This window comes from Danio aesculapii, chromosome 13, assembly GCF_903798145.1.
Source record: "Danio aesculapii chromosome 13, fDanAes4.1, whole genome shotgun sequence".
Taxonomy (NCBI): Eukaryota; Metazoa; Chordata; class Actinopteri; order Cypriniformes; family Danionidae; genus Danio; species Danio aesculapii.
The window spans coordinates 43,818,144-43,830,653 of record NC_079447.1 but is presented as its reverse complement, the minus strand read 5'-3'; the positions used below and the strand labels follow the sequence as shown (position 1 = coordinate 43,830,653).

The 12,510-nt window shown below is 37.6% G+C and overlaps 1 protein-coding gene across 2 annotated transcripts in view; it reads right to left on the bottom strand.

The window, feature by feature from the left end:
- Positions 1-4,766: 4,766 nt before the first annotated feature.
- The window catches only part of lzts2a (leucine zipper, putative tumor suppressor 2a), a 137,481-nt gene continuing 129,737 nt past the window's right edge, over positions 4,767-12,510 (bottom strand). For both annotated transcript variants that reach the window (XM_056470725.1, XM_056470726.1), the window contains 4 exons: positions 10,811-11,344; positions 9,344-9,910; positions 8,981-9,250; positions 4,767-8,901 (listed from right to left, as the gene is read on the bottom strand). In XM_056470725.1, coding sequence (XP_056326700.1) covers positions 8,122-8,901; positions 8,981-9,250; positions 9,344-9,910; positions 10,811-11,317 — 2,124 coding nt within the window. In that variant the 5' untranslated portion in view covers positions 11,318-11,344 and the 3' untranslated portion in view covers positions 4,767-8,121. The remainder of the gene's footprint in view (positions 8,902-8,980; positions 9,251-9,343; positions 9,911-10,810; positions 11,345-12,510) is intronic.

Sequence of the window (12,510 nt, the reverse complement as noted above, 5' to 3'; positions counted from 1 at the left end):
GTCTTTCTATTAACTTTAAACATCTAAAATTACTATTATTGTCAACATTTTCTTCTCTTAATTCAATTCCACACAAAGCATACTGGGATCTACTAATATACAGGTAGTTGGACCAACACAATTCCTTCATGTTGTCCCAACACAAAATGCTTAAGTTAACTTAATGGTGGACCGATTTAAGTAGACTGAACATAAAACAAATAAATTGGCCATAGAAATGACAAGAATTGTGTTGGTTTAGCTCATTTTAAGCAGGTAGTTGAGCAAGCAGCAGTAATCATTATTTTGAGCGTACACTCTAGAGACATCAGGAACTTTAATAGGTCCCCTTTAAATCAGGATGTCAATATAATCAGTTTAATGAAATCCCTTGTAATATTCTTTCTTCATGTAAAATTGTTGGTTTGAAACGTTACAAAAAGCCCCACCAGACTTAGCATGAAGTGACTTTAATTAAAAACACATTTTTACAAGAAATATACAACAGAGAAATATACAAACATGACTACAAACACTACAGACTGACAGAGGAAACGTACACAAGCACATACATGAGGGCAAAGAGATTAAAAGTTAATTCGCTTTGGTCTATTCACAGTGGTTACACCTTCAAAATAGATATTTTTCATGTGTAAAAACGAATATTTCGAATATGTCAATGATATTACAATATGACGACTATTTACACGTGTGTTTCCATCAGGGCTATGAATGACATGTCAAGGAGGGATGCTCAGGACATTGTCCAGGGGTAAGCAAGCTCTTTTTGTACACTCATAACATATCTGTGCTACAGAGATGATTCTGACAATGAAAGGGACGATAAGCTGAGCAGGATGAGAAAAAAAACACGGTGAGCCAATTCCTCTGGTGGTTAGAAATGATCAAAATCAATACAAGATCAATCACAGTGAGCCATTCTGACAGGTACTGAAATGAATCATTTGGCATTGGATGAAAGGAATCCAAAAGTTATCATTACATAAACAGTGTTTGTTTTACTGTAGTATTGTATTGCTTTATATAAAAGGAAGCACTGATTAAAGAATGTGAACATGTATTGACTATAGGCTGCTAAAGAGAATCTGCAAAAATGCATAACAGACTATCTTTGGCTGAAACAGCTACATTTGAAGTCAAAGTTCCTCACGTTTTATTGTTAGATTTGCTCTTCCCTGATTACAAAGCCTTGTTTACACCTGGCATTAAGATGAATTATCTGATCACAAGCTGCAATGATAAATACAAGTGTAAATAGGGGCTGAAGTGTTTTGAGCTTGTCCATTTTCGGCTTTTTCAAAGGCCATCAAACACATTCAGTCAGATTATCTAGTGTAAGCACTCATTGATTGAATGTGTTTAAGCAAGCATAAAAGACCACCTACTCTCTGACCTAATTCTTAAACATTAGAGGACATTGTTTGAGCATGAAGCCAGACAGGGTTTAAAACTGCTGTCTGATATCAAGTTTGGTTTAAAGTTGATTTGATTTGATTTATTTATTTTCGAACAGAAATATCATACATAAAATATCTTTAACAAAAAATACATTTCAACATGGTCGAACATGGAGCGGGATGAAGCACAAGCTTATTATTTTCCCACCCCATTACCACACATCATTCGTCTATTACTTAAACTTATTTCTTCTTTTACTTATCTCTCCTTTTTACATGAGACATATTTTATCCTTTTGGCATCTTTGACATATTATATGTTTGATTCCATTTGTACATTTACATTTTTTAACATAGACCCCAAAAAATACAAAGTACAGCAAATAGACATTAATTAAAATTTCATCATTCCTTTCTTATTTTATCCCTTTTTCAATCACCTTCATCATTATATTCCTTTAATAATATATGTTTATACAACTTTTTAAATTGGTTAATATCCTGACATTGTTTGAGAATCTGTTCCATAATTTCACACCACATGTAGGCATGCACAAGTTTTTTAAAGTTGTCCTTGTTTTCAACCTCCTAAAATGTTAATCTTCTCTCAGATTATATCCCCTTTGTCTTTCTTCAAAAAACTTTTGTATGCATTTCAGAAGTATTTTATCCCTAGCTTTAAACATAAATTGTGCTGTTTTAAATGTAACCAAATCATTGAACTTAAGTATCTTGAATTTAATAAATAAAAGATTTGTATGCTCCAAATACCCCACATGTTCTATCAGTCAAATTACTTTTTTCTGCATTGTACGTAAGGATCTTAAGTTAGATTTATATGTATTCCCCCAAATTTCAACACAATAACTCATATATGGCAATATAAGTGTGTTATATAATACAAACATTGATTTATTTTCCAGGATAAATCTTGCTTTATACACTATTGCTACAGTTTTTAGTAATTTTTTAATAAATAGTCATTTATTGGTGGTTTCCAACAAATTTTATGATCCAATACAACACCAAGAAACTTAATTGCAAATACTCTTTCATATACGTCATTATCAGTTTGTGAATCTATATTATGACTACTTTTTAATTTCCCAAATAACATAACCTTTCTTTTACTTATATTTAATGACAATTTGTTTGTCAAACCATAATTTCAATTTATGTTGAAATAACTCAACATAATCAACTCCATAATTTTTTATGTTTTAATCAACTCCATAAGTTATGGTAAATTATCCCCAGCACAAAAAAATATGTGTATCATCTGCAAATAAAATAAACTTACAATAAACAACTCTGATATCTTACACGTATCATGAATGTAAATTATAAACAATATTGGACCTAAAACTGATCCTTGTGGTATGCCACAATTTACATTTAGGTATGAATATTTATGGTTGCCAATTTCCACGAACAGTTGCCTATTTTTTAAATAACGTTTTAAAATATTTTATAACAAAAGAAGTACACAGAAAACAATTTTGTGTTTAACAGATGTCTATTAGACATCTAAACGTAGACAGCTTGGCTAAAACAAGGCTAAACTCGGGCTGTCAAAGAAAGTCTAATAGACATCTTAGAATGGCGCAAAACTAGACTATAATAGACAGACTTTATATGTGTAGTCATTCATTTCTGTCTATTTGACGACTAGTCTAGTTTTGGCCTATTCTTGGACGTCTATTAGATTTTCACTGACAGCCCAAGTTTAGCCTTGATTTAGCCAAGACGACTATGTTTAGATGTCTAATAGACGTCTGTTAAACGCAAAATTGTTTTCTGGGTGGTACTTTTTTTTTTTTTTGTTCAACTTTATTAAACAAAATATTTTATGTCTATTAGAAATCTTTTAAAAACAAAAAATGCTTGCTGGGTAGCAACAAACCCACAGTCTTCAGTATAGTTTTGCAGCTTTAAAACACCAGATGTGAATAAGATCTCCTTTGGTTACTTGTGAAAATGCATATACCAGGTGTAAACATGGCCTAAAAGTGGTCAGGTAAGTGGTTTTGCCTCTTTTTTTTACAGCACAATCAAAACTTATTATGTAATTATGCTGCTGTATATTGCTAACAAAGAACGCTCCGTGACAATATGCAAATGCCAGCTACTGTATGAAATACTGTATGAAGTGCTGATGGCAAATAATCCCGCTGGACAAAGTGTGGGAAATATGCAATTGATGTTTGTTAAACCCACTAACTTACTTGTGTTGCCACAAAATTACTTGAGGTGCTACATATAAAAAATATACATCATATATTCATATCTTCATTTATTTATATTCTGCTTTAAAGAATCTGTTCTTGTAAAAAACATAGTTTATATAGTGTATATATCCCTTTAACAAAGTGACCACAAAGGTTTGATTAGTAATTCTCAGATTGTATGCAAATCTAATATCTATGCGTTCATCAACTATGTCATTTACTGAGCAGAATTGGTTGGAAAATCCATCTAGTTGACTTGTGTCACACAACTCAATGCCAGACGGTCTGGCCACAGAAATGCTACGGTGTCATGCACACATGCTGTTCACTCTGTACAGTGTGCATGGCTATAGTCAAAAAGAAAAGAAAAAATATATATTGCCTCTATATTTGCTAGTTACATCTGCTAATATATCATCTAGTTAAAAAAATAACACTTCTACATCAATGATTAGTATCAAATGTAGTATAAGCAGCAGGGCTGTGAGATGAGAGGAAACGGTTCTTGCTGCATAGTGCCGTAAATGGCTGAGAAGAAATTAAACAATGCTACTGAAGACACCAGCACAGCTACAACAGCACAAATGAATGCAACAAAACTGCAGTTTTAGTGACCTTATATGAGGTGCTCACAAGCACATACAAATTCTTCCCATCAGTGTTAATGCTGGTTCAGTGGGCGAAGTTAGTAGTGTGCTCATTACAAGGTATGAGGAACTCCATGAAACCTTTGGCCTGCGTGCTGTAATTTCATCAGTTTTTAAGTCTCATATATCCATGTTCCACCATCAGAAACCAGGTGCTAGTTTAGAGTCAGTGCTATTGTCGGTTCGAAGCTGGTTCATCTGGTGAGCCTTCTAAGAATTGATTTGTTTTTCCACTAGAGCAGGGATGCCCAAACGTTTTCCTACAAAGGGCCAAAAAGCAAACTTGATTGAGGGCTGTGGGCCGAATATATAGCAAAGCGTATTTAATAAATTTGCCATGGGTAATTTCCTAATTCATTCTGTAATGTTTAGCAGCAACTAGAAAACATTACTTTAAATCATATTAAGGCCCAATCCCAATTCTATTTTTGTATCCCTTCCTCTTCCCTTTGGCCCTTCAAGTGTGTAGAGTGTGAAGGGGAAGGGCTTTAAAATGTACCCCTAAGAATTGGGACACCACTACAGCACCTGCACACGTCATCACATGTCATCACGATCTCTTGCTTCATATGAGATCAGACAATCGCTATTGCTGTAGTTATTCCAGTTGTGTTGTTTTTTGGTATTTATTTTTTGGCCATATTCATCTATGTAAACACACCAAAAACAACATTAACATTATAGAAGACACTGTAAGAAGCCCGTTCCCAGCCACTAGACTTTTCTGACAGGGTATTCGAGTGTCAGAATGCTGTGGGACTGCTATACAGGAGTTATTATTAGGGGATTATAGATAGCGAAATTTAGCGTTTTTAAAAAAAAAAATTTTTTAAAGCATGATGGTAAAACACGAACGCGGTTATGATTGTATTAAAACATGTGCTTGTTTGCTGTAAAAATTCATAACAATGACAAAAAAATACTAATTTGTGGATCTCCTCACTTCCAGGTGCAGCTATACTGCCGTTGTGGCTGGTGTATTCTGGGAAATTTTCTTACCCCTTGGTTTCGAGTGTGGTCCTGAAAAATCTCTGTTTGAAGGGCTGTCTACCCCTTCCCCTTAGCCCTACTCCTTCAAGCTAAAGAGAATTGGGACACCTCTACCCAATTAGGTAATTGAAAGGGCTAAGGCGTAGAATTACGATTGGGCCTTAGAGTCAGTGCTATTGTCGGTTCGAAGCTGGTTAGTCTGGTAAGCCTTCTAAGAACTGATTTGTTTTTCCACTAGACCAGGGATGCCCAAACTTTTTCCTATAAAGGACCAAAAAGCAAACTTGATTGAGGGATGTGGGCCGAATATATACCAAAGCATATTTAATAAATTTGCCGTCTGTAATATCCTAATTCATTCTGTAAAGTTAAACAATAACTAGAAAACGTTACTTTAAATCATATTACCTAATGCAGTACCATTTTAAGATGTTATAATGTACTTATTATGGCAAAAACATTTATAATTTTCATTTAATTATAATAAATTTCATAATTTCAATTTCATTTATAACACAATGGAGTTCAATGCTACAGTAGTCGAGCTGCTCCTGCCTTTACCTTTATTTACCTCTACCTCTATCTGTCAAGTGACAGTATTTACATTTTATAAGTCTGATTCACTTACAACATTTAATTGAATCATTTTTATTACGTTACAGTGAATTTGAAATGACAATCTCTGTCAAAGGCATTCACCCCAAACACCGTCTCCCCGTTCTCCCTCTTTTCTCAGATGGGATGGTGGGCCAAATCAACAGTAAGCATGGGCCAACTTTGGGCATCTCTGCACTAGAGCCACCATAGAGCCAGAGCTGATGTCACTGCATATGTTTCATCTTCCCCATCAACAACAATGGGGAGGTGCCAAATACGGCATCTATATTGCGATGCTAATAAATTTGCAAACCTATATCGGAATTCAACCAATTGATACAGTGTGCTGTAGATTTTATAGATGGAGATTACAAGTGATGATAACATGTTTATGTAGCGCACCGTAAATTGTATAGATTGAGAATACAAAGATTGAGTAGACAGACATAGATGCGATAATGTGTTCAATATTATATTGTGCTATTATTTCAAATATGGTGTGCAAAACATTTTCTTTTCATCTTCAGCTTTTTATGCAAGCGATTGTTTCTTCTAGCCCAACAATATTTTGGTGATACTTAGGCTAAGTTCAGACTGCATGATTTTAGCCCTGATTTTGACTCGCCTACAAGTTTTGAGAGATCGCAGACAAATGCCTGAAAGCACAGGCAAATCGGTGCTCATTCACATGAGTGACAATCGCACAGTATGAACTATCAAAGATGCCATCTGAGAGAATCGCAGATGAGTTGCTGACAACTGTGAGATATTTGGCATGCTAAATATCTGGAGCTGTCTGCGATTCAAATCATGCCGTGTGAAATGTGTTCTGACTGTAAATAACATTGCCGATCACCTACAGCCAATCAGAGAGCAGCATACACTAGTATGGGTATCTGAAGGCCAGCGGGAGGTTGGTGAAGAAGTTAAAAGCGCTCATTTACAGTTTATGTGGACTCAAGAAATGTAGGAAAAACTAGTGTAAATTTAGCAGGAGCATCTGTGTCTGTTTGACGTGTCATCTGAGCAATACCACAACTGGGTCGAAAAAGAAAAAAAGTTGAGGAGAAATTGCTAATTCCCTTCAAAGCCCGGTGAGTAAAATAAGTACATTTTCTACCCCATTAAAGGCTTCTTTATCATTATGTAGTTAATAACAAAAGATTATGTGACAAATGTGACCTCGCACTGTTTCTATGTCACTTCTTACGTGGGTTTGGTTGAGACCGGCGATTCTTCCTATAGTAAAGTCATGCATTGTGAAACCCTGTCACCGATCTATCTTGCAGTGCAAACACAGCACTGACAACACTAACCCAGATAGTCATGCAGAGTGAAAACATCTGTGACACAACTACTTTGAAAATCGTGCAGTCTAAACGCAGCATTAAGTACCACTGTCTTGGTTTAGAGGTGGTCATATGTGTGGCAAAAGATAAAGAACTGATTTGGATCTAGGCTCTGAACCAGCACTGGAACTGCCTTGGTTTAAAAGGGGTTAAAGTCATTGTGTTTTTCATGTTTTGCCAAGTCTTTTTTGTGCGTAAGTTATTTAGTTCAGCTAAGGAGAAGATTGTAATTAAGGCTGCCAATCAATTTTAACTAGAAACAAGATGTTATATTATTGTTGCAGTATTGAATAGACACTCCTAAAAGTATTATATATATTCTCTTGTTAGTTCTATATAAAGATAAGCCTTTCATTGTCTGCAGCCCACAGTAGCCAATTTTATTTAGCAGTTAGGCTTGACAAGCAGTTCCAGGTAGTTCACAAAAGATGCATTCTAGCATGCAATGTTACAAACATCTTTGGCTTGCTGTCACATCTTGCGGTTCATTTCAACCTCTTGTTGTTCAGAATGGTTAAAATGCATCGTTTGTGAATTTCCTGTGGGAAAATTGCCTATTATATCAATTCTGTTTTGGTCAAGAGGTGATTTAAATGTGCCTTTTTTTAATTGAGCTAATTAACAGCACTAGTGGTACTAGGAACAAAGCACCATCTTTGAGTACATCCTTCCCTTCACCAGTGGCACCAATTAACTGCAGGACACAGTAATTGTACATTCATCTGAGGTCCCTCACAGGTTTCTGAGGCAGGAAGTGATCATAAAGATGTCTAAATACAAACATTCCCTGTTTTATTGGCCTCTGTGGACACGTCTTTATCATACGTCTATTTGAAATAGTATATAGAAGCATGCCAAATGACACTGCAGTGAAGAAGACTGGTGCTTCTTACAAGCACAGTGGAGATGTGGGTTAGATTTCAGTGGCAGTTATCTCTTCAAAATGGATCTCGTTGCTACGCATGTCAAACTCCTCCATGTCCCTGTTTTCGAGCTCCAGACTAAGTTCCCTCATCACACGCTCAAGGTCGCGGTTTCTGCGGTACATCTGGATGTAGTTCTGCTGCAGCTGCTTCTGGTAACGAATCACCTTGTCTTTTTCTTCCTGCCACACCCTGCGTTCATCCTCAAAGCCCTCAAGCTGGTCTTCACTTCGTCTCCTCTCGTACATCAGCTCTGCCCGGAGGCGGTCCACCTGCTGACGAAGACCATGAAGCACATCTACGCTCTGGCGCTGTGCCTTTGCTTCATCACTCTCATATACAAGAAGTTGCTCTTCACTGCTGTTGTCCCGGAAAGCAGGGCTTATCCCATGACCAATTCCCCCACGGCTTTGGGGGAGTGGTAAGCTCATGCATTGGCCCTTAGAAGGAAGAGTTTGGGGTGTGGGCACAGCCATAGCTTCTTTAAGACGAAGGGACTCTTCTTCCAAACGACCCATCTTCTCCCGCAGGAGCTCAGCTTCACTTTTACGGCGTTGCAACTCATTTTCGCAAACCTCCAGTTCAAGTGTGCGTGTGCGAGCTGTGGCATGGGCTTCTTGAGAGCGAGCCTGGCTAGCTTGAAGCTCAGAACGAGCCTCTCTCAACTGGGCCTTCAAAGCAACAATTTCATTGGCCTTCTGGCCAAGATCTGCCTGCACATCCTTCAACTGCTGTTTCAGCAAAGAGATCTCCCCTGATTTCTGACACACCTGCAACACAGAAACATTCATTTTAAAACCAGCTGAATGTACTAGTCATTTATATGTCCACACAGCAAAAAGGTCTCACCTCCCACTTTGTCTCCTCTAGACGAGGGCCAAGTTGAGTCTGCTCCCTCTCAAAGGAGGCACATCTCTTTTCCAATGCCTCCCGTTCCTGCAGCAGTTGGGAGAAGTCCTCCTGTAATTTCTTTTTCTCCTGCTGCAGTTGAAACACCTGCAACTGTAGAACTTGCTGAGCACGTTGTGCCTTCAGCTGCACCTGCTTCATTTTTGATGCACAGCTCTGCCGAAGATCCTCCATCTCTTGCTCACAGCGCTTTTGTTTCTCCTCATACACCTGCATTGACAATACAGATCATTTGAGTTGCATTGTATATGATTAATTCCTGTCAAATTGTACTAATAACTGGTAGAAATCTAGGATCATTACCTGACATATGGCTGCCTCATTTTCATCCAGGTTGTCCCTGAGTTGCTGCAGCTCCAAGTCTCTTTCCCTCAGCTTCTCTTCAAGTTCCCGAATGACACCTTCATATCCCTCTCCTGGAGCTGGGGAGCGGCCACATGAACCGCTGTCTGAGAGGGGCTGGCCACGCCCACTTAAAGACCCTGTACTCTTACTGGATGAGGATCGTCCACTGTCAGAGTTAGAGTGTCCATGGCCAACACCAGAGCGTGTGGTTTCTATGTGCCCGTTAGGTACCTCACTCTGTGTCAGGCTGTACCCTGTGCTGCTGTAAGTTGGTAGGCTGGAGAGGGAGTTGCGGCCTGAGTCTGACATAGTGCAGGATTGGCTACTCCGTGCATTGCGTCCCCCACTGTATGAGTTGCGCTTCTCCTGACAGCCTGTTCCAGTGCCAGGAAGCAAGAGGTTGAGACTGCCCTGGCTTTCAGACAGACTGCCTCCTGATCTTGGAGACAGGTACTGCACAGAGTTGCGATTCTTCGGCACAACAGGCTTAAAGGCAGTGGGCCGGATCAGTATTTTCTCCATACTCTGTCATCAAAAGTAAATGGTTAATCTTACCTCTATTTATAACTAAAAATGTTCTACAAAATTGCTAACTTTGCATAAGAATTCTCTAATGCTCACCAAGTATTTATTAATCAAAAATATAGAAAGACAAAATGGCAAATCTTTTGCCATTGTTTTTTGGTGCTTAGTTTTTTGGCAAACCTTTTTTCAGATGTCATTTCACATGTGTATCTAAACAATATTGAAGGCATTAAACCTCCAAGAACACCATCTCTTAGTGTTGTAAGTGTAATGAGGTATCATTGATTAAATGTGTACAGTGAGTGATGGCATATTGATGCATTGCAGTATTTAAAGGCTCTCCTTCTTCAAAGCCTAATAGATGTGTGAATTGAGCATCAGCAAAGCCGCCATTCTTTATCCTAAAACAAATAAATGATACCTCAACAACGAAACAGTGGGTAACATTTTAAAGAGGAGGCTTTAAGAAATGTCCTGGGTTTAAACACTGTTAAATTAACTAAAACAGTTTTTACAGTAATGTTCTTTTGAAAAATATCTGCATGATACCCAATAATAAAAATCAAGTGTATTTCTAGAAATAATTTTACAGTGCATCCCTTCATTTTTTTTTTTTTTGAGGAAAACGTTCATTTCATAGTATCTTTCATGTGTCATGCAAAAACAGCTTCATACATAAGAACATCTAAATAAGCAGTAGGAAGTGATTTTGTCATATAAGAAAATGTACTATTGTATAATCAGGGAGGCCAGGTCTTTGTAACAAACCCTGCCTGATTGCGTTCTTGGTAATTGCATTTTGGTTCACTTTATATCTAAATATTTAAAAATTGTTACTAATTTACAATTTATTGTATTATTTTTGCTTTCAAATGTCAACCGATCAACTCCAAGACTTACCTTTTCTAGCCTGCCTGACACTGGGACAAGTTTGGGCGGAGGTCCACCGATGTTACCATTCATGCCTCTGTTATCAGGAGGTTCTTCGGTATCACTGGATGGGCTGCATGTGTTCACGTGATTATCATTCCAATCGCCCACTGGCTCATCACTCAAATAGCCATAATTGCCATTGCCAGCCAAGATGAGGGCAGAAGACTTGTTTTTAGCGGGTAGAGGAGGCTGACTGGTCAGAAGCTGCTCTTGTGAGCTGGAGCTGCGCAGCGTGCCCTCTTGTTGTCGAAAACAGCTTGTAGCTGGTGTGGGTTTGCGATACCTGGCACCAAAGTCACTGGCGGCTCGACAGTGGCGCTCCTGGTAGGTACGTCCAGAGATGAGGCTGCTGACAGAACCCATGGTGCCTGTGGCATCAACAGTGGGGGAGTGAGATGCTGAGCAGCACTGCTGGACGTCAGTACTGGGCTTTGGGTGATCAGTGGGTACAGGCAGTGCCTGAACTAGAGCCATGGTGAACACGCGCCCAGGACACACGCTCTGTAGAGAGAAAAAAAGTGGACAAGGAATAAAGATTTTGTAAATGGCATGAATGTCATTTATCCTGTAAAATAGATTACTTTGTTGGTCATGTAATTACACCAGCTTCATCATTTTGAAAAGCACAAGAATGTTGATGTCACAGCTTAAACTATCACTGTACTCAGAGTACTGCCACAGTTTGCTTTTCAAAAATACACCTTTGTATCTTGATGGGTCTTCTCAACAGGTAGTTTGTTATTTTGCACTGCCTAACGGTGACAAGATGATCGAATTTTTTTTGTGTGTGTGGCATTCAACAATTTTAGCAACTACAGGATGCAGCATACTGCTGATCAAGTGTGCATAAACTGTTGTACATGTATTTTTAAAAAATGTCGGTGTTTCATGTGGATTGCGATCAGTTAATCAACATTCTCTTACATTGGGTTAGACCAGAGGTTCTCACCAAGTACCAAATCAGAAAAAAATTGTCTCTCCAAATAAATACAGCAGCATAGTAGTAACCCAATTAAGTAGCTACAGCACTGCACAGTTCAAAAGTGTGGCAGATTAGTTCTTATTATTATGAATATTTATTATCATCAGCCACTTTAAACATAATAAATAGTTTGAACATTAACACTGTACTGTGCTTACAGGTAAAAAGAAATAAACCGTCAACGTTTAAATGTGCTTTTAAAAGTTAATCAAAACCGGCACTGTTCTTAAAAAGTGAAAAGAAAACTGCTGTACTTAAATGTAAAGCATTAATATAAAATAGCCTATTCATCAAAACCTGGAAATGTTCCTTGGAGCTCAAACATATAAGCTACATATCATCATATTCATATATGAACTCTTCTTGATAAATTTTTAAATATATGATGCATGTATAGATGACTTATTTGTTTATCTTTGAAATCTAAACATAAACTTGTATTTTAGATATATGAATTGGATTTACATATTTAAATTAGAAATGAAATCTGCTTACTGTGTGTTAGAGTAGGCTATGTGTGTCAGAAAAGCAAGCGATTAAACTATACCTGTCAACATTGGGATATAAAAATGCGGGATACGCCCCCAACAACTGTTACAAATATGGGGAGGAAATTAGCTTCAAATGATAGAATACATAACAAACATTAGAAAATTTAAAATAAAATTACAGGTTTAGCCTAATA